This window comes from Pseudorca crassidens, chromosome 6 (assembly GCF_039906515.1).
Source record: "Pseudorca crassidens isolate mPseCra1 chromosome 6, mPseCra1.hap1, whole genome shotgun sequence".
Classification (NCBI taxonomy): Eukaryota; Metazoa; Chordata; class Mammalia; order Artiodactyla; family Delphinidae; genus Pseudorca; species Pseudorca crassidens.
Window position 1 is genome coordinate 70,180,758 of NC_090301.1, and position 27,009 is coordinate 70,207,766.

Sequence of the window (27,009 nt, forward strand, 5' to 3'; positions counted from 1 at the left end):
AATGGAAGCCATGCCTCGACCATTTTTAAAAATTAAGTGTGGGGTGGGGGAGGGAAGAGAAACCTAAAAGACAAGAATCATAGGGAAGAAAAATGAAAGGGAAGTCTCATTTTAAAATTCTGCAACCCTCTGAATTTGGTATCCTCTTTCTTAAATATCTTCCTCTCGTCATCAGGCAGGATGCTACCAATGAATTAACAAATTTCTCAAGAATGTGAACATTTCTAATATAAATTAATTAATATGGATAATCCTTACAGGGTTTTAGATTTGCTCCCATTAAAGACAAATGTGTTTCTTTAGTAAGTTTAGTTTGAAAAATAATTTTAAAATTCAAAGTGATCTACTAGTTATAATAAAATGTCACCAGATCTGGTATCACCCTTCTATCAGATTACTGGAAAGAAACATGAATTTTATGAATTTCCCCCAAATGTGATTTATTTATTTATTTAAGAACAAAGAACACATTAATTATCACAATATAAGTAACTCTTTTAATATTTAATTTCATCATGTTGCTATACGTATAGTAAAAATTAAAACCATGTCTATTATTTAAAAAAAATAATAAAGTGTTTAAATAATCCTACCAGTGATCTTATCACTGAGCAACAAATGTCTTAGGTTTGGTATTTACTCAGATGTTTATCTTGTCTGCTATTCTCTATTATTGGTTTATTCAAAAAGAACACCCACAGCATAAATAATCTAAACTTTTAAATGAAAACAAGTGAAAAAAACCCTATAAACATTTGACATCACCAAATTCAATAGATCTAACTAGAAATCCAAGCAATAAGCTTAGACATTTGAAAAAAACATAAATTATTGTTATACAATTCCATAAGTCACATACATAATTTTGAATTATGGCAATAAACACTGTAAACATGAATACAATGAATTACAGTTTTGTACAGAATGATCTTTTAAAAGGTAATAAAAGAAAGTTACAACATAAGTTTAGAAAAAAATTCAAATAGCTGTGACACTGGATTTTTCAATAAATGATTTTGAGCTAAGTTTGCAATCAAGTACATAATATTACAAACCCAGAATCATCACATAGAACTTGATATGTCTGTTTTCAAATGCGTCTTAAGTCTCCCCATTAAAGTGTGAATTAAGATGCCGGAGGAAATCCCCCCTGGATGTAATGGATGGTGGGAAAACTGCTTGACAGAATTCACATACTCGAGGTATATGCAGTTCTGAGCCTGTGCCACTTAGTACCGATAAGTCACTGTCTTGATTAGGAAAGGGCTTCCAAACGGGCTGCAGGAAACAAATAAAAACATCTTCTGTTATTTGTATTTAAAATCAACTTGCACTGAATTTCAAATTCAAATTTTTTGAACGGGTTATGTGCGTATATATGAAATTCCCTAATATGAAAGCGAATTACCTTTCCTTTAGAATTGGCATGAGGACATGACTCAATTCTCTTTTTCATAAAGGGCATAATTTAACTTTAGGAATCACTTAAAATACACATTCATGCACTTTATCTTCACACATTAAAACATCTTTCAGCTTTAACACCAGCATGTTTTAATACCCGTTATCCCAACGGGTTTTGGAGTTTTGGAACAATAGTCAATAATTGAGACTTTAAAAAAATTAAATTCTATCTCTTCTATTTTATATTGGAACTTTAAGTTATAGGACCTTTATTAATACACAGCATACTAGACATGATGTGTGTGTACATGCATTTTGATCAAGAGCAATGTAATTTCGCTACTATTTATAAGCAAATACACAATGAATAAATCATATAGAAATAAGTTCTAATTTTTGAAAATATTTTTTTTAAAGTATGAAACAAATTCTATTGATCAGTTGTTTTTTGAAACCTCAAATATTTAATCGTTCAACAAAGTCCAACGTTGGATGCATTCTTTTGACTTCTTATTTTGCTCCTGTTACAAGCGCATACTTTGGCCTTCTTACCCTTTCTTGTGGCTAACTAAAGTGAAGCCTGTCAACAGTTGCCAGTTAAAGGATTATGGGAAGCATAATTCTACAGAGCTACCTCCATTACTATAAGCAACACCTACATACTCTTAACTGTACTTATTAAAAAATATCTAGAAGGGCCAGAAAAAGCATTTAGTTCAAGAGTAGGTGCTCAATATATGTTTGTTGGCTGGAATATCTTATTTTCCTGAAATGTTGTAAACCAAATTACTTCTAAAATTTGCTTTCTTATCTTGACATATCTAAATTCTGGCACTTTGAGGAAAATCACCTCGAAATGCCAACTGAAAGAGACCCCTTTGTATTCCTGTTACTAATATGCTTTTAAAATAACAACCTAGTTCAACTCCTGACATAGTGTTAGTTTTCATTCCCTTAACCAATCTCTTTCATCCTAGTTAACCAATCATTACATAAACAGTATATTACTAATTGAAGCATTTGGGTTTCACTACATCACTGTCTTCTTATAAACATTTTAGTGGACAGCTGTGTACGGTTGATGTAAATATACAAAGTCTGTCTAAGCACCAAGATAACATTCAAATATCAGTACAGAGGGTGTATAATAACACTGACTCAAATACTTTTGTGAGAAGTGGCAATTTTATTACAAAAAACAGTAATATTAAAATACATATTTGAAATCTGGAGTAAAATAATTTCCTCTCTTCCATGATAAAAGAAAAGCAGTAATAATTATGAGTATATAACAGAGTTAACTAGATTTAAATTTTAGTGTTGGCAGTTTAAACAAAAAGTACAATTGATTAATAAGCACCACTCTAATGGGAAATTGATACGGATATAAATAAAAGATTGTTATGTTAAAGATACTTTAAATTAAGATCTATAAAATAGTAATAGACTCAGAAGCAATTTAGCTTCTAAATTGGATGAGCCAATCTTCTACTGCCAATTTATTTTCAAAGTCCATACTTATCCTTCTCTATTAGGAGCTATTAGTTCGGATTTGAGCTTTTCATAGAATTCAGTTGGGACCCCAATCACTGACTCAGCAAAAGTAGGAAAAAAAGAAAATCACATAGAGCAAAAATAAGCAGGTATATTTTAGACTTTATTATGATAGCTGAATGTATAAAAAAAGGTGCTAAGTAGTAATGATTGAGATAAAAGTAAAAATTTGAAATATGCAACCAAAATTTCACTTCCCTTTGTTATTACTGACAACTCAAGAATTTTGTATTTCTCATAGCTTTATTAAAACAAATAAAACAACAAAATGTTTTAAAAAACCCATTTTAAGAAATATCCTTTGAATCCTAAACTGTAACATGGCCTTCAAAACAAACAAATTTCTTTGCCTTTCTGCCAAAATATCAATTATCTAACCTTATGCCCCACGTCTTGTGACAGCTCAACACCAATTCTCCTGCATTTTTTAAGCTGAATACTTTTCCATCAAGTTGTAATCACATACCAGCTGTTTCCCTTGCTGTAGCCTAGAAAGCAAATGCACAATGCAGGGTGCCATCTACTGAAACATGAATGCACAGACTAGTAAAAGAACAAGCAAGAGATGTAATGGAGAAAAAAATAACAAGCATTAGAACTGATGCACTTCACAGCTCCACAGGAATTCTACTTGAAATAAATAAAATTGTTTAATCTGTTTCATTAAGTAGTAACTATAACTGTGACTATGATGTGAAATAAGGTACAATGTAGAACATAAGTGAGTTTACAATTAAAGCTTATTGTCAGAGATGCCTAGTTTTCTCCACTACTAAAATATACCACAGCTTGACTACTGCCTTCTTTGTATGCTGATTTAAAAGTCTATAACCTATAAAAGTACTTATAAAGCCAAAGGGTATTAATCAAGTTGTTGGTGTTTTTTGGTTTTTGGTAAATTAAGTATCTCAAGGCAAAGAGAAATCAAACAAATGTCTGCAAGTTATATTAGACACTTTTACCAATCTGCATTTTTATGAGCTTGTTTATTGTAACAATTACATATTTTCATTTGCCTTTAGGCATTAAACACCTTTTTTTTTTTAAACTTAAAGAATCATTTTGTAATAGAACCTGAATAAAAGGGAGGGTAGGAGTGGATTGGGGTGGGGGGCTGTAAGTAGTCTGCAAGCTTTAGAAACATGAAAGTATTTGATTAGAATCATACATATGTAGAGACTGTTTAAAAAATGTATTAGGCTGCAGATTAGAAACCAAAACCAAAACCAAACCCTACAGATCTACGTACTGTATAACTGAGAATGTAACAGAAGTATTATTTGAAAGACAGTTCGCTTATTTTCAGAAATAGAAACATACAATGTGATTATTTACTTATTAAAAAAATCATGCATTCTTGTAAAGATAAGTATGATACACACAAACTTTTTGATAAAAAAATGCCACCTGCTTCACAGAATGAAATTTAATAAAGAATCCTATTATAACAATGATCCCGAGTTAAAAGCTTTGAATAAGGGACTAAGTAAGAAAATGACACACACTAGATATGGATAAGGTTTACATGTATTTTAAAATGTGCCGTAAATTTTAAGGTACTTTATACTAGAGCTTCACCATATTCATCTTTTAAATTTCATGTCATTTATTACAGGACTTGGAGATTTTTATTAAAAGCTTAACTTCGGCTAGTCATTAGTTTAAAAAAGGTGTCTGATAATCTGAAAGCTACATATCTGTGCGTGCATGGCAAAATGTGTGTTCACACTTAATATATTTGTTAATGCAAAACAGTTACCTGCTGTGGTCCTCGGATAGCTTTTCCTGGGTAATCGAGTGAACGAAAAGGTGCATCAGATGGGTCCTGAAGTGGGAATGTATTTACATATAATGCATTATGGTCTCCAGGTGGCAAACACGGAGCTCTATCCAGAGTTGTCCTGATACAAGTATTTACAAGATTTGAGGGTTTTGTTTTGTCAGTTGTTTTAAGGTTTTGTATAGCTGAAGCTATGGGGTCAATTCCCTGAATTTCAAATAAAGTTTCTTCTGTTTTGACAAAGTTTCCCGGGTTGTCTCTGGGCTCCATATTAAATTTATCCTGGCACATAGCCTCACATGAGGCAGGACCAAGGACACTGGGTCTTTCTGGACTGCTATGTAAGAAAGTACAGTCACTGTCCGTAGGTGGAAACTTGACATTGAATTTAGAAAGTGATTCAAAAGAGGTGTCTTCCTCATCTTGGCCCAATCCTCTTGGTGCGACAGATGTGATGCATGGTGCACCTCTATTTATATCATCTTTTGCCTGAGGCTTAAATAGCACTTCTTGTTTATCTGTTTTATCCGTACACTGTATAGGCACAGAGCACTGTGTCTCTGCAGGGGAAAAAAAACAAAAGGAAAACAGTCGCGTTTCAATCCTTCTTAAAAATCTGAACGTTCAATTAGCTTTGGATAGATGAGTATTATTTTTTCTACTGGCTTTTACAGCAACTGAAGACAACTGGGATTTTTTTACATTTGCTACCACCTTACACAGAAATATTAGCAGTCTCCAGTGGGTGAATTGGAACGTAGCTTATTAGTCACAGTTTAACTACTTTGTCTTTTCCTAGGTCCTTGTGCTGTAAGCCTTGCATCTTGTTCACAGTTATACTGCTCTATACTTAAAAAACATTTGCTTGTAGTGTATACATCTAAACATTTTATCAGTAATGGAAGCTGCAACTGTGAGCTTGCTTAGACAAGTAAGTTATTAAAAGGAAAAACCCTTACCAGGCACATATATAGTATACAGGTTATGATTCTATATGAATTAGGTCATTTACTCCCCCTAATATCTCTGTGTGACAAAGTGTATCACCAATCAGCTTAGCCATTGTCTACTCTTAATACTATGTGAGGGCGTGGTGGTGGCGGGTGCTGGGAGAGAGAAGACTGGAGGCAAAAGAAGGATGAAATTTTAGGATGCATGTTCAGAAAGCTCTATGTGAATATATGATTTTCTCATCTTATTAGAAAAAGGCCTCTGTAGATAACAGGCAGATATCAGGTAGATACCAGGGCCTCTGTAGCTCATTTATCTAGAAGCCACTTATCCAACAAATTCAGCTCTCTAGGACATAGGCAAAAGCTAGAAAGTAAATAGTGCTTTTCAGGAGTCAGGCTAAGAGCCACAAGGCCCACAGATGAATTTTGCTCTTATTCTCATTTTAGATTTATTCTAACAAGCTTGATGATGTCTCCCTAGTTCATAGCTGGTAACAAGCAACAAACTACAAGGTATGGATATGAATTGTTGAAAGCAGATATAGATATCAGTAAGAGCTGAAAGCACGAGAGGAGACGAGAAACAAAAAAGCAGATATAAGAACTCAGAAAACACTACAGTCTAGTGTAGAGCGAACAAGGGCTACATTTTTCAATGCAAAAAAATCAATGATCAAAGCACTCTCCATGTTGATGATACCGAGACATTAGAAAAAGCTAGATTATATTCCACAATGTTACTTCAAGAAGACAGTGAGGGACTTCCCTGGTGTTGCAGTGGTTAAGAATCCACCTGCCAATGCAGGGGACATGGGTTCGAGCCCTGGTCCAGGAAGATCCCACATCTGTGGAGCAACTAAGCCCGTGCACCACAACTACTAAGCCTGTGCTCTAGAGCCCTCGAGCCACATCTACTGAGCCCGCGTGCCCTAGAGCCTGTGTGCTGCAACTACTGAAGCCCACGCACTCTAGGGCCCACGTGCCGCAATGACTGAGCCCGCGTGCCACAACTACTGAAGCCCACGTGCCTAGTGCTCTGCAACAAGAGAAGCCACTGCAATAAGAAGCCTGCGCACTGCAACAAAGGGTAGCCCCCTCTCACCGCAACTAGAGAAAGCCTGCAGGCAGCAACGAAGACCCAACACAGCCAAAAAAAAAGAAAAAAAAAAAAGAAGACAGGTTGGAGGTTGGTAATGTTTATATTTTCATTAAATGGACAAAGGGTAAACATTTTATTTTAAACTAGCACTTTAAAAAAGTAGTCATCAGTGAAGTTATACATTAACCAACGATGCCTATTTGAGCAGACGGGGTATACAGAGCACTGCGCACAGTGTCTGTCCAGATTCGTAGGCACTTAACAAATGTCAGTTCTTTTCCCTTCCTTTGGTCTTTGCAGACTTGTGACACTTTTCTCTCTTTTGCCACAGCACATTTCAACACAGATGTTTTCTGTTTGGACATGATTGTAGTACAATACTTCTTGGTTCACCCTGTTATATGCCTACTAACCTCTCTTTAGTATGTACCATCTTCTCTTACTGGATTACAGCAGCCTTTGAACCACTTCCTTGCCTCTAAATTTTTCTCATATCCACTCTATTGTTTACACTGCTTTCCCAACCCTCTCTTAGTTTTTCTAAAATACAAATCTGGTCATGTTACCTTCTTAATAAAACCTTTTCATGGTTCTCCAAGACCTTCAGCCCTAAAACTCACATAAAGCTGTGCATGATTGGCCCTTTGTCACCTCTCCATGCTGTCATCTTTCACCACATCTGCTCTACTCCGTACTCCAGCTATAATGAACTTTGGTACAGTTGTCCAAACAGCCATGCTCTCTTGTCTTTGGGCCTTTGCACATGCTGTGCAGACTGCCTGAACTTCCCCCTTCCATTACTCTTTGCCTGACTCTTATTTGTCCTTCATGTCTTGGCTTAGGCATTAATTTCTCTGGATGGTTCTCTCTGGTTTCCCAAGACTGGTTTAGTCATGACTCTTGGGTGCTCTGAGGACTACACACTGCATTGTATTTGCAAATATACCTCTTTCTCCCATTGAAGTAGGTTTCTTGAGGTCCTAAACTATGTTTTGTTTCCCACTTATCTCCAGTACCCTGCCCAGTGCCTGCACATAGTATGCCTTCAATAAATGCCTTCTGAATGAATCTGTGTTCTCTTTCCCACAGAGCCTAGCATAATAATGTACATTTACTAGATAATCTGTCTGTAACTAGGAGTGGTACAGTAATTGAGACCAAGCTCAATTGCTGTCATTTTTCCTGGTAGTAGACATAAGAGTGGCAGGAAATTCTAGGAAACAGTATTTTCTTTGTAGATTACAACACCTGAGAAGGAGGAAACACTTATCAAAATGTTCTTCAGTAGAACAGGAGAATAAAGAATCTGCTGCTGCTGCTAATGACAACTATTAACATATACAGTACTTCTATGTGCCACACACTTATAACCATTGTTTGTGCATTAATTTAGGGGTTACACAGGGCTACACAGCTAATGAATGAGTGACAGATCTGGAACTGGAACCCAGGCAGCCTAGAGCCTGTGCTCTGAACCATTATGATAAATTGAACATGCTGGTTTCTAAATTATAGAGAAGAGTCTCCAAAATGACAGAAATGTGCTTTGAATTTCTTTTCCAGTAGTAGATATCCCCTTTGTGAACAAAACATGGAAAACCCAAACAGGTGTAATTAAGCATATATTTTCTTTTAGTATAGCTAGCTGGCATACCTCAGCACATTAAAGTAATCTTTTGAATTAATCTGTTCAAGCAATGAGCGTTACTATTCACACACACAAAATTTTTTTTTAAACGTTAAGATTTCTAAGGTTACTAGAAATCCAAGCTTAGAAAACTTAAAAATCAAACAAGGTGCATGAAAGCACTTGTCATTCTGACACTATACTAAGAAACATGATCAGGTGAGCTAATTGTCTTTCTATTTTGTTTTGTTTTGTCAAGACGTGTATTCCTGCAAGGAAAAAAAAGTAAAATGAGAAAATTTTTTCGGTTTCTAAATTTTAAGTATAGGCTGTCCATTTGGATGACTTTTCAGTTTAATTACCTTGTATACTGACAAAAGAAAGAGATCTGAGGGTTGTTTTAACCTCTAGTCCTATATCCTTGTCTCCTGATCGCCACTGAAATATGATCCTACTTCATGCACCAAACAGTACTTTTTTTTGAAGCCACAATTACTTAAACATACATTTTACCTTTGTCCTTTCTCAAGGCTACTGTCATGTGGATGAGAAGCAAAAAAATAAAAAGTACAATTCTACTAACTCAGCAATTTATGAATTATATCTGTTTACTTAAAAGTAAAAATCAAATTTTAACAAAAAAATAACACAGGGGCCAATAATGTCAAATAAACTCTTTCCAGCTGTATTATGCAAATCACATTTAAAATAGTTCCTTTCCATTTGTATTCAATGCAGTGTTCACTCTTAAAAAACCTGAATAGGCATCTTTTTCCAAAACATTTCTTTTTCTTTCTTTCCCCCTTTGATCTACTACTGTCAGAAGCATAATATTTGATATTGTGGTTTGTTTGGAGCCAGCAAAACTCCACTGGAGTCTGTAGCACAAAAGACCTAAAACATTTCAAGAATAATGTTGTATTTATTATTTGTGACACAGTTAATATAAAACATAAGAATAATGTTAGGAAGCAGTTTTAGTGGGAAGGAAATTGAAGTTAAACACTCAGTATTCTAGTTGACAAATACATACTCAGATTTAGACTTGTGCAATTTAAAAATGGTCAAAGTATTAAGCCATTGATAACGGGGTAGGTTCTTTGTGTAACAATGAATACGTCACCATTACAATGTTTTGATACTACGCTGATGTTCAAAAAAGCATGATTAATTGTAGGTACTACATCTCTATAGCTAGTAGATTTTAAATAAAGATAATTCTTTTATTGGTACTTCAGAAGTACCTAGTGTCTTCAGTCTGCACAAAAGATCAAATTCTCAAGAAAATGACAAAAACTAAGGTGGAAACATTAGAGTTCCTTTTGGGGAAGCAGAGGGAAGGGAGGGGAAGAAGTAAATTATGTTTGTCTACAAAGATTGTTTTGCTTCTCCAACAGCATACTGTGTACCTTTTCTGAAAATAAAACAGTAGTAGTAAGCAAAAAGTGAATTTACCCTATAAAATGATTTTTTAAATAGCCTAGCTATAAGAGCTGTAAGAAATGGAAAGTGATCTTTAATTAAAGGAGTGTTAGCACTGCTGCAACATCTTTCAGAGTAAAAACTGTAAATCACAGCTCTTGGGAACTGTAGGTAGAATATCTCAAATCACAAGGGTAAAGGAGAATTTATCATTATAAACCATCAGTTTACCTTCCTTTTGTGTACAGGGGTACATGGTAGCCAGATTCAATCCCTGGTATTTTGCTATTCATATCGAACTACTGAGGCAAATACCAGGAAGCCGGTCTGGGGTTTTAGGGAAGGGTGGAGCTTCTAAAAAACACACTGCAATATATCTGTAAAACAGATATTCCTTTTAAGTTATATTTTATACTTAATTTGTACTTTGTACGTCCAACAGAACTGGGCTCATGAAATGTGAAATGTTTATTTCTTCAATCAAATTACAAGAATCTATCCATGGTGTCCAATTAACTTTTAAGCAGAAGTTAAAAACAAACCTAATACTATAATTTTACTTAGCTCATATGTGATAGTGTAGCTTCAAGGTTGCTTACTAATATATCAATTAATGTTTAATAAGACCCCTAAATAGCAACTGAAGACTTTGAGAGATATACTCTATATTTATTTTTCCAAGGTGGGACTTCTCATTAAGATGATTAGTAATTATGTCATTCAGTTCAATCTACATAGTGCCACATAAAATAGAGAGGGAAAAGGCCAATAATTATATAATGCAATACATTACAGAATTTAAACAGTACTTACCCATTATAAGTGGTGAGAAGCGCAAGTTATAGATCCTCAGCACTTAATAAGGATTTAGAAATATTTTCACAATCAAAAATAAATCAGTTTCAACCAATAAAATTAATATTACTGTACATTACATCAAACCTTACCAGTTACAGTGGCTGGTACATTAAGTTTGCTTAAGTGGTCTTTTTGTGCTTTGGCTAGCATGCATATTCTATGAAATTCTTCTTTCAGATCCCGGAAAGTCTTCTCTATATAACCTCTAAAAATAAATCAACATTTTAAAATGTAAGGCTATATCTTCAAATTTTAAAAATCATGATTGAATTTACATAGTACTTTTTAATGTACCACAAAATAATTACTGAAAGGTTAAAGTTAAAGAAAAATCATTTAAAATTCCTAGAAAATGTTTCCTAAAACAACTTTAATATTTGGAGAGCCAGGTACAAAGTAAGTGATAAATTAAAGTTCTAATACATAAATGTAGCAAAGACTAGCATACCTACTTATTCATATATCACACTTATGCTGGCTGTCTCATTCTTACATTAGAAATTTCAGTGTATTGACTTTTTGTCCTCTGTGAACATCTTAAATAGAAAAAATTAAATATTCCTCACTTTGATAAGGTTAACATTAAGAGCCATCCATATAAAACAATGTGGCCATAGTACTTGTTCTATTGAAATAGGAGAACTTCAGAGAATTCAGTTTTTAGACCCATCTTTGCTATTAACTGTATGACTTATTTAGGTCATTTTAACATGGAGGAGCCTTGAGTTGGTCTCTTCTAGTTTTGAAAGGCTGCTTTTTCTTACAATTGCTAAAAATTTAAAATATGTACATAAAAATATATTTCAATATTTATAATTTGTAGGGTTGGCAAAAAAGGATATAGAACTACCTTTCATGGAATAAAGGAATGCCAAGACTCCTTGGTGAAGTTTCTTTTCTTGGAGAAGAAAACTCTTGTCTTCTTACCTTAAAGATATAAAATGATTACCACTTTAAATTGCTTCTAAACTCAAATGAAAATGGGTTACCAGAAAACACAATAGAAAATTTATCTTCCTCAATGAAAAATAAGTTTTGTTAGCTTACAGATATATATATGTATGGTACAATAGATTTTTTTTTTCCAACGAGAACATTCAGGGAAAAAGGAAAATGAAAGTAGAAAAATAAGATGAAGACATGAAGTATTTCTGGTAACTTCTTCAATTACTATTTCCAGTATTGCTAATTCAAGAAATTTCCTCAAATTCATATCTTGATGAAATTGCTACTCTGATCACCAAGCATCTGACATGACTAGAAACTTTAAGAAAAAATATCCGTGTGAGTTTACTTTTTTTTCCATTGTTGGCCTATACATTTAAATCAATGTCTTTGTATTTTGTTATAGATTCTTTGCTGAGAAATGCGGCTGTATTAGAGGAATAAAGAAAACCCAGCTACAGCTCCTTAGCATTTAACAAACATTTTAAAGATAGTGCATTTATGTATTTAAGCTCCTTTAACACAAGTTCCTGCCACCACCCTGTGGCTTCTACTGGTATTACATTCATCATGACACAAAAGTCAACATTTAGATTTTTAAAAAATCTTCAGTCATACCTAGAGAACTTTGTGTACCTTTTAAAACTACAAATTGATAAATCCAAATATTTGAAGAAGTCCTAATATTATTCAATCATTTATAATTCGGCCAAAACTGTGTAGGGTCTTATTTAAGTTCAAATTCAAACCAGTGTTTTTTATATTAGGTGACTTTTTAGATTTTATTCAGTTAAGGTCATTAAGCTCTTACTAAAATGGATGATTTTACTTCATTGTTTCTTATCATCTGAGTACAACTCCCTTATAATCTTGCTTTTTAAAAGGTTCTTTCAATTTCTTAAGAGTCTTATTTGTTCTTTAGGGAAAAAACCTGATTCTAGTTTGTTTCTCTTAAAATTAGTATCTTCTCCAATTTCTTCAGTTTATTGCTCTACTTTTTCAGCTTTTTCTAAATGCTAGTGTTTGCTTACCATTTCTAAAATAGTGTATTACTTTACAGTAATTAGTAAAATATAATCTTAGCAACCCAAACAATTATTTTTATATATTATGTCATTAGACTTAGGTAAAATAAAGATCATTTGCTGCTGCATACTTTCTGTCTGACAAATATTTAAGCCATGTCTTCTTCTGGATTAAAAGAGCTTTATTGAGCTTTATAAAGCAGTCATATCAAAAGACATTTTCACATTCACAGTTTGTTTTTAAAAGTGGTAGACAAGGCTTTTCTTTAGCGTTATGTGCAATTAGAACACTCAATGGATTTTAGTGTGGACTAGGAAAAAAGGCAACATTTTAAAGCTAACCAATCATTCAGGATGCTACAAGTATAAAAACAAACTCTTAAAAGGTTATATTATATTAAATCTATAGCAACAAAATCAGAGAAGAAGTAATATTAAGAGAACAGAAACATTTGACAATTTAAGATATTAAATAAATAATAAAACAAGTGATTAATAGAGTAATTAATCTCCTTTTAAAATTTACTATTTGAAATTCTCAACATGAAATAAAAATATTCTATTAGGAGCTAGAAAGAACCAAAAAGAAGTGCTTCTGTAATTTTAGTCTGAAAATGAAGATAGTTACAGAAAACAGTAATGAAGACTACTCCGATTTTCAAAGTACTGATTTTGACATAAAGTAGGAATGATTGCTTCTGAAGTTAAAGAAGCCTAAAAACTAAGGGGTGGGGGGGGGTGGTGGGAAAGAGGTGAAGGAAAAGGCAGGAGAAGAATGATAACTTTTAGCTGGCTCGCCAAATAACGTATTGACTTACTTCTGCGATGTTAAGATTTGATAACCGGTGTGGGTGAATTTATCTGGAAAAGATTTCTTTCTTGTGTTGGCAGGGGGTAAAAGGAGGACTGACTTATTGAGGAATTTCTATGAAGTATCTAAACTAAGGACTTCAAGCTTCTTTGGGGTTAGGAACAGTTCTGCTTACTATCATTTTTGTTATCATTATTGAAGAGACATATTACTGATTGTACTGAGCAATGCATTGCACCTTCTATCATTTGCACCAAATAAGTCTATTGATATATTTCAAATGAAAGTTTTATGTCCCCACAACCTAAGAAAAAATTTCGAAAGAGATCATAACATGTTAGTTCAAGAAAAAGCAAAGCAGTTCTCTGACATTTTGAAGTAGGGTTTATCTAAAATGGGTATAGAATGTTAATATTATTTTCCACTGTAGCGATCGAACACAACTTTCTGAAAAAGATCATTTATTTTTTCAAAGGATTTAGGATTAGTATAGCTAACAGCAACTCCAACATTTTCCCCAGAAACTCAGACTTTCTTTTAAATGCTAAATGATCTTACCTAATGAAGACTACTCAGTTTGCTGAGCATCCCAGAGAGTAAGTAAACGTTAAAAGAGATAATTTGTATTTTTCTATTTTCAAATATTATCCAGGTGGACCCCGCACTGCAGGAAGTTGAAGTTATTACAACTTCAAATAAGAAAGCAAGAGAATTCTGAACATTATATTTTAGGAGATTTTAACATTAAATCATTCAACAAATGAATTTATTTTGAGGTACTAAAACTTAAAATACTTAACATTATAAACTGTTCCAAGTACTAGTTTGGAAATGGCGAACTTGTGGAATGAATACTGAAATAAGAGTTTTACACGTCGTACTTTTCATTTACACTTCCAGTATGGCACTGGATAAGTCATTCAACTAAATCATTAAGATAAACCCATTTGAAGCAGTTGGAAGACGTTGTGAAATGATTCCTTAAATTTCCTCTTATGTAAATTGGGAGAATTTGTTTTAGTGTAAATCAATTTAAGCTCCCCATAGATGTGTATTATATATAAAAAAGGTTCTGTTCAAGACTTAGTTGAATATGCAATGATATTTAAGAAGGAGAAAAAACAAAAAGTGGCTAATATTTAATTAGTCCAAAACCTTCTTATTCTTAATGCAGCGATAATGGGAAATGTTTTTGTGTTGGAATCCAAGATCTGTTAGATACCAACATTTCTAAGAAAGAAATGTATATTTCCCCCCAATGCCTGCCTTTTTAATATTTGGTACTAAAAGTGAAAGTTTTTTTTTTTTAAATAAATCAATGTGAAAAATACAGAGATGATTCACAATAGCCAAGATATGAATTCAATCTAAGGGTCAGTTGATGATGGATGAGTAGATAAAGAAAACGTGGTATATATACAATAGAATATTGTGTGTGTATACACACACACACACACACACACACACACACATATTTTAAGGCCGAACACATCAGCTTTAAAAAAGAAGGAAATCCTGTCATTCGAGACAATATGGATGAACCTGAAGGACATTATGTTATGTAAAATAAGATAAGGCAGGCACAGAAAAACAAATATAGCATGATCTCACTTATATGTGGAACCTAAAGAAGTCAAACTCATAGAAGCAAAGTAGAACGGTGGTTGCCAGGGTTTGGGGGGTAGGGCAAGTGGGAAGATGTTGAGTACAAAGTTTCAGTCATGCAGATGGATAAATTCTGGAGATCTAGTGCATAGCATGGCAACTACAGTTAATACTACTGTATTGTATACTTGAAATTTGCTAAGAGTATAAATCTTAAATGTTTTTACCACAATAAAAAAGAAAAATAACCATGTGAAGTGATGGATATGCTAATTAGATTGACTGTGGTAATCATTTCATAATGTATACATACATCAAAACATCATGCTATACATTGTAAATATATAATATTTTTATTTGTCAATTTATAGCTCCAAAAAGCTAGGGGAGAAGAAGAAATGCAATAAAAATTTTTAATCAGAATCATGTTTTTTCTTAAAAATTTTAAGCAACTAAAGTCAGCAAAATTAAATTGAGTTATGGAACTTTTAAAGATGATTCAATTCAAATTCATTAATACCTCTCATATGGAAGGAATCTAAACTTTATTTATTTATTTATTTTGACATTGTACCAATTTATTTGATTGCCTGAAGCCATATACTTCAAAAGGAAATTAAAAACAGAAACGTTCTCTTCTTTATGGTATATAAGATAAAACAACCTCTTAGTTATTTTTTCCATTTTTTTTTCCAGAATCTAAACTTTAAAAGGCTAATACTGAATAAAGGTGGTAAGTCTTCAATGATACATATTTAACCTATAGCAATGACTATCGCTTTATTCCAGGGTTCACATCAAAGATTCTCTCTAAAATTTAGTTGAGATCCTTTCATGCAAAAGGAATATTTATTTTCAGGTGGCTCAGGCAACTGAGTGTAGCCAATATTTGATTTCATTTCTGAGATTACGCTTTTAAAACAGAAAAGAGCTATGTTCTTACTTGGAACAATGTCAACCAAGAAGTTAGCCCAGGTGAGATGGCATGGATTAGTAAAGGTAATATAAACTGTGGAATAGTTATAAATACTAACTTAATAAAATTTATTACAGAAAAAGAAAAAATGAGTAGTGGAAAAAGAAAGTGAAAATAAGGTATCACTTAGATTTTTGAAACTAAGAATGAAATGTTAAAGGAGAAACTGAGGTTGAATTTACCAGTTTTAGATATATTGAAACAAAATGTTACAGTGAAGTCAAGCATTGAATATGGCTGAATTAGGGAGAAAGTGAAAAAAGGGCTGAGAAAGTGAAGAGCTTAAGGTAGAAAATAGGAACAGAAAAAAGTTACAAGAGATTTGATAAGAATATAAAAGCATATTAAAAAAGAAGTTTGAGGACAAAAGGTAATTTAAAAAAATACACAGAAATTGTATTTATACGAACTTATGGCCATGTGAAATCTGTGGTTCTGTCACCCTCAATAATATTACTGAAAATCTAGAAAAGCAAGAGGAACACAAATCCTAGGAGCCTTGTCTGTTCCGCATGACACAGTGTGCTAGGCAAATCCACTGCCAGTGCGGGAACAATTCCAGGGCAAAATGGGATCCATCCCAGAGTTCTGAAGGAAGAGGCAAGAAAATAAACAATATAAAAATAAAATTAAATATCCCAATTACTTCCAAGTTCTTTACAAGGTTTTGGTTTAACGTAAATCCCCCAAAACTTCTATCAATTCAATGTTACAATAAAACATTAAAAAAAAAGTTATCTTTCTGATTAATTTTCTTAATAGGAAGAAGTATCTAATTGTGGGAATGCCTTTTCATGCAAAATAGAGAAATAACGTGACTAATTTTAAAAAGTAAGGTTTCCCATACTTCCTTCACCCCTTCTCTGAACACTACTTTAAAATGAAATGATTTGGGAAAATCCTTTTCATTAACTACTACTTTTTTGTCATACCACTACCATGGTGAACAGAAAATATCTTCATGAAAATAGTTATTTAAGCAATTTGCACATATTAATTATTTAACTAAATCCACATAATCTTGTGAATTAAGTACTTTAATTTGATTTTAAAGTTCACTATAGTTACTAAGGGTCTGGAGAGATCAAATATTTGTCTACAGTCTAGTAGGTGGAGTAGCTGCCACTGGAACCCAAGCCTTACTGCCTCAGGCTCTTAACCTCTCAGTTTACAGGTCCCGACTGCTAGAGAAGTGAAGTAGTAGGGTTACCTAGCATGGTGAGGAAGATACAGAAGGGTAACATTTACACATTGCACCAATGCAAACTACTTTTAAGACTCTAAAACCTGTCTGTAATACAACAAATATATTTCTCAGTGAGGCATAGTTATAAGCCAAGTTTTGATGTTTAAATACTGCCTGGGGAATGGCCTTTGGTATGGCCCTTTTTGTGCTCAAGAATGTCCAAGAAGAAATTTACACCCCAAAATCACCCTAGATAGACTTACTCAAGTTCTGCCAAACCAGTTTACGTGTTAACAGAGGCAATTTGGCAATAGCTTCTTAACCAGAATTTCACAGTTTAAGTATTTCTCAGACTTGTCATTAAAAGTTAACCATTTGACAAAGCATGACAGTGGAGTACCTTACTGTTAATGCTATCCTCTCGAAACCTTAATTCTCTTCCTGCCTTCCTAACTACCTCCTAATAGATGACTGGGCATAGTTATAGTAGCTGACTTAAAATCTTTGTCTGATAATCTCAATAACTGCATCATCTCAGGGTTGGTATCTGTTCCCTTGAAACTGGGTCATATTTTCTTGACTCGCCATATGTTGAATAATTTTGGACTGTACCCAGAACATTGTGAATATTATGTTGGGGAGATATTCGGTTATATGGTGCCAAAGAGTGTTGATGTTTTTGTTTTTGCAGGAAATTAAGTTGGTTAGACTCAGACTCCAAACTGTCACTCCTCTGAAGAGCAGCAGCTCAGATCTCAGTTCATTCCTTTATGCTTCAGCTGCAAACTGCTTTCAGTTTGCCCACACATCCTTGGTTTTAGGGAGAACCAGAGATGGGCTGAGTTTAAACACAGAACTTCAGGTTTACTTTCTCTGGCTCTCTCCTTTATGGGGCTCCTTCCTTCTCTGGTGACTGTGGTTATTCTGGGACCATTTTCCTTTCTGCTTCTTCCAGCCAGAATGGTGGTGGGCTTTCAATTGGAATTTTAGCCACTGGAATTGTGGCCACCCTCAGGACAAAACCACAGAAAACTCGGAATCTCCCATTAGTGACAGTACTTCACAGTAGTGAGCAGCTCCTCCTTCTTGATACCTTTTTGGCTACCAGTATAATATTTAGGTTTTCTTTTTGAGTTTTGGTGTTTTCATTGGTCCCTGTTCTTCTTAGACTAAAAATGTAGGCATTCTCTAAGGTTCACACATGGGTACACTGTTCTTCCCTCATTATACACCTTTCTCTTATTGTTCATTCTCGTGTTAAGTCTATTGAGTATTCATTTCCTAAAGTCTGTATCTTCAGGCCCACCCTCTCTCTTGATAGCCACTCTCAATTCTCTTTCAATCCAATATATTTTCACTTGTTCTGCTGTCTATAGTAGAGCACCACATTTTAAAATATAACATAATCAGGGGCTTCCCGGGTGGTCCAGTGGTAAAGAATCCGCCTTACAATGCAGGGGACATGGGTTTGATCCCTGGTCAGGGAACTAAGATCCCACATGCCGCGGGGCAACTATCCCACGTACCACAACTACTAAGCTCATGCGCCTCAACTAGAGAGCCTGCGTGACGAAAACTATGGAGCCCATGCGCCCTGGAGCCTGCGTGCCACAACTACAGGGCCCACGCACCCTGGAACCTGCGCGCCACAACTAGACAGAAGCCCACGCGCCGCAACAAAGAGCCCGCGCCACAATGAAGACCCGATGCAGCCATAAATAAATAAATAAATAAAAATAAATATTAAAAAAAATTAAAAATAAACCCAATCACCTCTTCCTCAAATCTGGTTCACACTTCTAATCTTCATTTTCCTTTGTTAATGCAAGGCCATTCTCCTTAAAATAAAAAAATCTTAGGGAAAGATAAAACCTTCAAGAAACTGAGATTAAGCATTCCTAGAATAGCAAAATTCAAAACAAAACTAGGGGTCTGATAAAGGGCTACCAACTTTTTACTTTGCCAAGAAAAAACTTAGTAAAAACAACTAACTATAAAGATCTATTATCTTCTTCATGTAAAAGAGAAATGGACATTTATCAAAAAAGTAGAAGGGAGAGTTTTTGTTGTTTTTTTTTTTTGCGGTACGCGGGCCTCTCACTGTTGTGGCCTCTCCCGTTGCGGAGCACAGGCTCCGGACGCGCAGGCTCAGCGGCCATGGCTCACGGGCCCAGCCGCTCCACGGCATGTGGGATCTTCCCGGACCGGGGCACGAACCCGTGTCCCCTGCATCGGCAGGCGGACTCTCAACCACTGCGCCACCAGGGAAGTCCCGAAGGGAGAGTTTTAGATTCAGCTTTATTAAAAAGTTTTCACTCTGTCCTCAGGACAAGATGAGAAACAAGAGCCGGGGACAAGAACAGGGATTCTGTGGCTGCAGCATGGGGAAAGAGGAGGAAGAGAAAATGTTCAAATCAGCAGGAGCAAGAAGGAAAGCAACATTTACTGTGGCCACTGGCCATCCAGCAGGAATACATTCTAGGTGACACTTTCAGGGAATCTGGACAAGTCAGTGACCTCCTGCACATCATTATTTGGATGAAATGTAGAGGGAAACATGCTGCCTTAATGTTAAATAGTTAAGAGCAATTAGAGGTCGTAATAACGGTGGGTAAACCCATCCAATAAGGAATATAAAAATCACACCACTATTGATAAGCATAACAGGAGAGAGAAAATAAAAGATACCCATCTTGGAATTATTTGGTTTTCCAAAAGGAACTTACCAGAGAAGAAAAAAAAAATCATAGTTTAATGACTTACAGAATGCCTGGGAACTACTTTACAATAATTTTATCAGGATTCTAGGATCTATCTATTTATCTTAGAGCCGAGTATCAAGTGTATGGAAAGATGTCTAATTGGCAAAGCAAAAAAATCTTTCAGGTAAAAAAGCTTTCATAACATGGCAAGAGTGCCTTAAGGAAGCAACAAAGACACTGAAAGAACACAGCATATTACGTGCAAATGATAAATTAGGTGTGACCTCCCCATCTCTCCCCCATCAAATTCTAGCAATATCTTAAAGGGGACTACAAATTCAATAAGAGTTGTTAAAATACAATATTGGGAAAAGTGCTAGCTAGAGATTCTATGGTAAAATGAAGCTAAGTAGTTTTTTTTTTTTTTTTTCTTTTTGGCCACGTTACGTAGCTTGCGGTATCTTAGTTCCCCAACCAGGATTGAACCTGGGCCCTCAGCAGTGAAAGTGTGGAGTCCTAACCACTGGACCAGCAGGGAATTCCCGCTAAGTAGTTTTCTTACTGTTGATTTTGGATCCTATAATACATTCTTGTGCCTTTAAAAATTACCACGAAGAATACATACTATGCAACATTTCACAAGTCTAGGTTTCTGTGGAATAGCTCAAGAAATGCATCAGGCACCACACCAGCTTTTAACAGCATAATGCAACCCTTTGCATGCACAGGCATCCATTTGGGTCCACCCTGTGTCCCCCACCATGAGACCAATGCAAATATAATGCTCTAGCTGCTTGCTGTTCTATAAATAACAGAGATCTTTTTTACTCTGATCCAGGAGCCTCATGTCTTATTCCACCATCCATGAAGTTATAACTTATTAGCTTGTAGGTAGGGTAAAATCAAACCCCAGACCCTGAAACTCATGGGGTCAACAACGGTCACAGTAGTATTAAATATTATTTGCCTTTTTTTTTTTTTTTTACTGTGTTGGCATTTATACTGATGATACAAAAGCAATGGTGAGTAAAACTGCTGGTGCCTGAGTATGACCAAGGCCATGTTACCAAACTGTACTCATTGTATTCTTCAATGCCGTATACTCGATCAAAAAGGAAGCCAGTTTCACCTAAGAATATCCTTGATGATGACATAGTAAAAACTATTAACTTTATTGAATTTTGATCCCAAGCTAACATTTTTTAGTATTCTGTGTGACAAAATGTGAAATATACACAAAGGACTTCTATTTCATACTGAAGTACAGGGGGAAAAACACTTGTGCAAGTGTTCGAGCTGCAAGTTGAACTAGCCACTTTTTTAATGGAATGCCATTTTCACTTGAAAGCATGATTATCATGCAAGCTATGGTTATTCAGACATTTTCTCAAAAGCAAATGAAGCTAGCTTCCCACTTTAAGGAAAACAACTGAAAAGATTTGTTGTTTACGAAAAAATTTAAGTTTTCAAGTGCAAATTTTGGAAAACTTCTGTTATAATAATCTTGACAGCTGCCCAGTATAAAGACTTTTCTGATGAGATCAGTGATGATGTTAAATGTGAGTTAAAATATTATATCATGAAATAAGTCAATATTTGGAAGTTGTGCATAGCTCCCTGAACTGGTATTTTCCAAATGACCAATTCATGATGCTACAAAATCATACATAAGTAAAAGACACATTCGAAGTACAAGACAGACCAATGGCTTTTAATGTACCAGAAGAGTTCACTGGTTTCAGCTTTCATACTGCAGCTAACATTAAGAAATTACCACTTGCCAAGTTTTGGTATAGTATCAAAGGAAAATATCTACAATTTCTAAAAAGGTTATTAAAATACTCTTCCCTTTCCCAACTACGTATCTGTGTGAAGCTGGATTTTCTTCATGTAATTCCACCAACCAAACAAACAAAAAAAACCCCCCACAACCCGCCCCCCTCCAAACCACCCACCACAACATATCACAACAGATCAAATGCAAAAAGCATTTCTAACCAAAAAACAAATATCTTTTTTTTTTTTTGGCCACGCCATGCGGCATGTGGGATCTTAGTTTCCTGACCAGGGATCAAAACTTCACCCCCTGCATTGGAAGCGCAGAGTCTTAACCACTGGACCGCCAGGGAAGTATGAAGAAACAAATATCTTTAAAACAGATTTTGAGAACTTTTAGGATGACAGATTATAATATATTAATAAGAGAAACTAGATTGATTTGGAGGGCTAGCCCCAACCTACTGAGGTTGAAAAAACAGCCTTTCAGGCCTTGGTCAAGATAAATCACGGAAGAACAGAATACAGTAACTCTGTTTAGTGGGCTCTGGAGAAGAGTAGAAAAAAGAAAAATGGGAAATGTGAGAAAGGGTACAGAAAGGGGAAATAAGGGGAGAAATACCATATTAGAGCTATTTAAATCTTCTTAGAAGCCAGGGAAGAGGATTTAAAAAGTGATATGCCACTTCTCGTTTTCTTCTCCCCTCAAAAATTATTTCTAGTGTAATAACAAAGCAAAAAATAAAATTATGTATTAAATTAAAAAACAGAGACTCACCAAGATTAACATACAGAAATCTGTTGCATTTCTTTACACTAACAATGAAGTATCAGAAATGGAAAGTAAAAGAACAATCCCTTTTAAAATCCCATCAAGGGGACTTGCCTGGTGGCGCAGTGGTTAAGAATCTGCCTGCCAATGCAGGGGACACGGGTTCAAGCCCTGGTCCAGGAAGATCCCACATGCCATGGAGCAACTAAGCCCGTGTGCCACAATTACTGAGCCTGCGCTCTAGAGCCCACGAGCCACAACTACTGAGCCCGCGTGTCACAACTACTGCAGCCCGTGTGCCTAGAGACTGTGCTCTGCAGCAAAGAGAAGCCACTGAAATAAGAAGCCCACACACCGCAACAAAGAGTAGCCCCTGCTCGCCGCAACTAGAGAAAGCCCGCGCACAGCAACGAAGACCCAACACAGCCAATAAATAAATAAATTTATTAAAAAAAAAATTGCATCCAAAAATAAATAAAATACTTAGAAATAAATCTGAGCAAGGAGGTGAAAAGACTTATAGCTGAGAACTACAAAACACTGATAAAGGACACTGTAGATGATTCAAGGAAATGGAAGGATATTCCATGCTCTTGGATTAGAAAAATTAATATTGTTAAAGTGGCCATACTACTCAAAGCAATCTACAGATTTAATGTGATCCCTATCAAATTACCCACGATATTTTTCACAGAACTAGAACAAACAATCCTAAAATTTATATGGAAACATAAAAGACCCAAAATTGCCAACACTATCCTGAGGAAAAAGACCAAACCTGGAGGTATAACCCTCCCAGACTTCAGACAATACTACAAAGCTACAGTAATTAAAACAGCATGGTATTGGCACAAAAACAGACATATGGAACAGAATAGAGAGCCCATAAATAAACCCACACACTACGGTCAATTTATCTTTGACAAAGGAGGCAAGAATATAAAATGGAGAAGAGACAGTTTCTTCAGCAAGTGGTTCTGGGAAAGCTAGATAGAAATCAATGAAGTTAGAGCACACCCTCACACCATACACAAAAATAAACTCAAAATGGCTTAAAGACTTAAATATAAGACATGACACCATAAAACTCCTAGAAGAGAACATAGGTAAAACATTCTCCAACATAAATCATACCAATGTTTTCTTAGGTCAGTCTCCCAAGGAAATAGAAATAAGAGCAAAAATAAACAAATGGGGCCTAATCAAACTTATAAGCTTTTGCAAAGCAAAGGAAAGCATTAAAAAAATGAAAAGACAACCTACAGACTGGGAGAAAATCTTTGCAAATGATGCGACCAACAAGGGCTTAATTTCCAAAATATACGAATAGCTCATACAACTCAGTAACAGAAAAAAAAAAAAAACCCAATCAAAATATGGGCAGAAGACCTAAATAGACATTTAACCAAAGAAGAGGTAAGATGGCCACCAGGCACATGAAAAGATGCTCAACATTGCTAATTATTAGAGAAATGCAATTCAGAACTACAGTGAGGTACCACCTCAAACTGATAAGAATGGCCATCATTAAAAAGTCTACAAGTAACAAATGCTAGAGAGGGTGTGGAGAAAAGGGAACCCTTTTACACTGTTGGTGGGAATGTAAATTGCTGCAGCCACTACGGAAAACAGTATGGAGGTTACTTAAAAAGCTAAAAGAGAGAGAGATGCCATATGATCCAGCAATCCCACTCCTGGGCATATATCCAGAGAGAACCATAATTCAAAAAGATACATGCACCCCAAAGTTCACTGTGGCACTATTTACAATAGCCAAGACATGGAAGCAACCTAAATGTCCATCAACAGATGAATGGATAAAGAAAATGTGGTACATGTACATAATGGAATATTACTCAGCCATAAAAACGAATGAAATAATGTCATTTGCAGCAACATGGATGGACCTAGAGATTATCATACTAAGTGAAGTAAGTCTGAAAGAGAAAGACAAATACCATATAACATTTATATGTGGAATCTAAAATATGACACAAATGAATTTATTTATGAAACAGACTCACAGACATAGAAAACAAACTTATGGTTACCAAAGGGGAGAGGGGGTGGGGGAGGGATAAATTAGGTATTTGGGAATAACAGATACAAATTACTATATAAAAAATAGATAAATAACAAAGTTCTACTGTATAGGACAGGGAACTATATTCAAAATCCTGTAATAAACCATAATGGAAAAGAACATGAAAAAGAATATGTATATATACCTGAATCACTTTGCTATGCACCAGAAACTAACACAACATTGTAAATCAACAATACTTCAATAAAAAAAAAACAAAAACAAAACCAGAGACTCAAAATAGGAAAGAGTTAGGATGAATTAATAATTCAGATTTGGAAACAATTTCTACAACAGAAGCTTCAATGTAAACATTAAAATGATTTGGATATCAATTTTCTTAGAGTTTGTGATATATTTATTATGACACCTTGGGGAAAACTATGAATTTTAATGAATAAACTTGTTGAATAACTTTTTTCCTTCTAATTATTATTCTACTAGAGAGTCTATAAACAAAGACTAATCTCTAGAGAAAAGTAATATAGAAGTGTTACATATAAAAAGAAGGTATATTTGATCCAATCTCTAAAAACAAAACCAGGGGGAATGGGACATTTGCTCTGACCAAGAAGGTAAGTTGCTACATACACACGTTTTCTCCAATCCTCTGTAATCCCCAGGCTAGGCTGTCATGTGTCATTGTATAATGGGCATTTCTATCTAATAAGAGATGATGAAAAGAAAGAATCGAGCCTTAAAGGAATATAAGGATAAATTTTTTTTGTTGTTTTTTACAAAGGTGAGTAATACAAAGGTGAGAACATAAGCAGTCATATTTTTTTTAAAGTTCCTCTCTCAGGAAAGGTACTATGTGTTTTGGTAATGTAAACCATATTTTACCTTGCCAAGGAAATCACTTGATAGTTACATATCTTGACTAATAATATAATTTCTAACTTCTGTTCAAATAATAAAAACATATTTAAAAACAGGTGTTTTTATCATATACCTGTATACGATACTCTATTTTAAAGCATTTACAATGTATATAAAACCAGGTACCTGACAATAAACCTAACCTATAAATAAATATAGTTTAAGAGACTTGCAATAGAGAAAGTATCTAGATGTTGAAAGAAGCTATGGGGGCCTGAAACTCAGATGGCGATCCCCACCTAAGTGGGTGCTGCTCCTGAAGTCCAAAGTATATGAGATATGAACAGTTCATGGATGGAGATGTCATCCAAGACCTAGATTTGTGAGGCTAGGATTTTATAAGCTACAGAAGGCCAGACAGCAGAACAACTTAAAGTTCATACAGTGTCTGCCAAAACTGTCATATATAATAACTGGAGGAATACACCATGGGCAAATGCCTTTCACTGAAGAACCGTCTACAGAATAAAGAAACAAAAATAAAGAATAAGGAAACAAAAAGAAGCACTCTCTCCTCTGAAGTCATGATTATGTAATTTTAAAAAGTTATAGTAAATGAAATTGCTCTTTCAAAACCCTCAGTTTTATTCTTATTTTTTTGCCGTACACGGGCCTCTCACTGTTGTGGCCTCTCCCGTTGCGGAGCACAGGCTCCGGACGCGCAGGCTCAGCGGCTATGGCTCACGGGCCCAGCTGCCCCGTGGCATGTGGGATCTTCCCGGACCAGGGCACGAACCCGTGTCCCCTGCATTGGCAGGCGGACTCTCAACCACTGTGCCACCAGGGAAGCCCCCAAAACCCTCAGTTGTAGCTTTCAGTTTATTTAATGTTCTCCAAAGTAGCCTGGAATAATATGGGTTCTTGCCTAGAGATTATTCTTTTTCTATTAAAATGCTGCACAAAATTTAAGTTTACATATCTATGCACATACTACCACATAAGCAAGTTAAGAATTTGTTTTCTTTCCCCTACTTAAACTAAATGTTGAGTGCCTGATCAAGCCTACCTTCAGCTCACTGGGAATTTTTATTTTTAAATTAAGGTCCTATATGTTTTATCTGTACCATAAAATGATAATTAGGATTTCATTTTGTCAGTAATTAGGACTTCACATTGTCTTTTAATTTGCTTGCTAATTGCTTTGGGTCTCCAAATTTTGTTTCCCCAACCAGATTGTAGCTCCTTAAAGGGGAAAGATCTTACTCTTTTTTTTTTTTTTTTTTTTTGGTATTCCTATCAAGGACTAGCAAGACTGGGAAAATAGAAGGAGTTCAATAAATACTTCTTGTCCACTCAGCCATAAAAAGAAATGAAATTGAGTAATTTGTAATGAGGTGGATGGACCTAGAGTCTGTCATACAGAGTGAAGCCAGAAAAAGAAAAACAAATACCACATGCTAACACATATATATGGAATCTAAAAAAACAAACAAACAAAAAATGGTTCTGAAGAACCTAGGGGCAGGACAGGAATAAAGACGCAGATGTAGAGAATGGACTTGAGGACACGGGGAGCGGGAAAGGTAAGCTGGGACGAAGTGAGAGAGTGGCA

The 27,009-nt window shown here is 35.0% G+C and overlaps 1 protein-coding gene across 13 annotated transcripts in view; it reads right to left on the reverse strand.

Annotated features, from left to right (window-relative positions):
* Window positions 1-474: 474 nt before the first annotated feature.
* TANK (TRAF family member associated NFKB activator) overlaps window positions 475-27,009 on the reverse strand; it is an 87,870-nt gene continuing 61,335 nt past the window's right edge. For 10 of the 13 annotated variants that reach the window (XM_067741746.1, XM_067741748.1, XM_067741747.1 and 7 more), the window contains 4 exons: window positions 11,548-11,624; window positions 10,787-10,902; window positions 4,718-5,298; window positions 475-1,278 (listed from right to left, as the gene is read on the reverse strand). In XM_067741746.1, the coding sequence (XP_067597847.1) occupies window positions 1,102-1,278; window positions 4,718-5,298; window positions 10,787-10,902; window positions 11,548-11,624 (951 nt within the window). In that variant the 3' untranslated portion in view covers window positions 475-1,101. Of the gene's footprint in view, window positions 1,279-3,336; window positions 3,502-4,717; window positions 5,299-10,786; window positions 10,903-11,547; window positions 11,625-27,009 lie in introns of all 13 variants that reach the window. The other 3 variants (XR_010944426.1, XR_010944424.1, XR_010944425.1) reach the window with 2 other exon arrangements.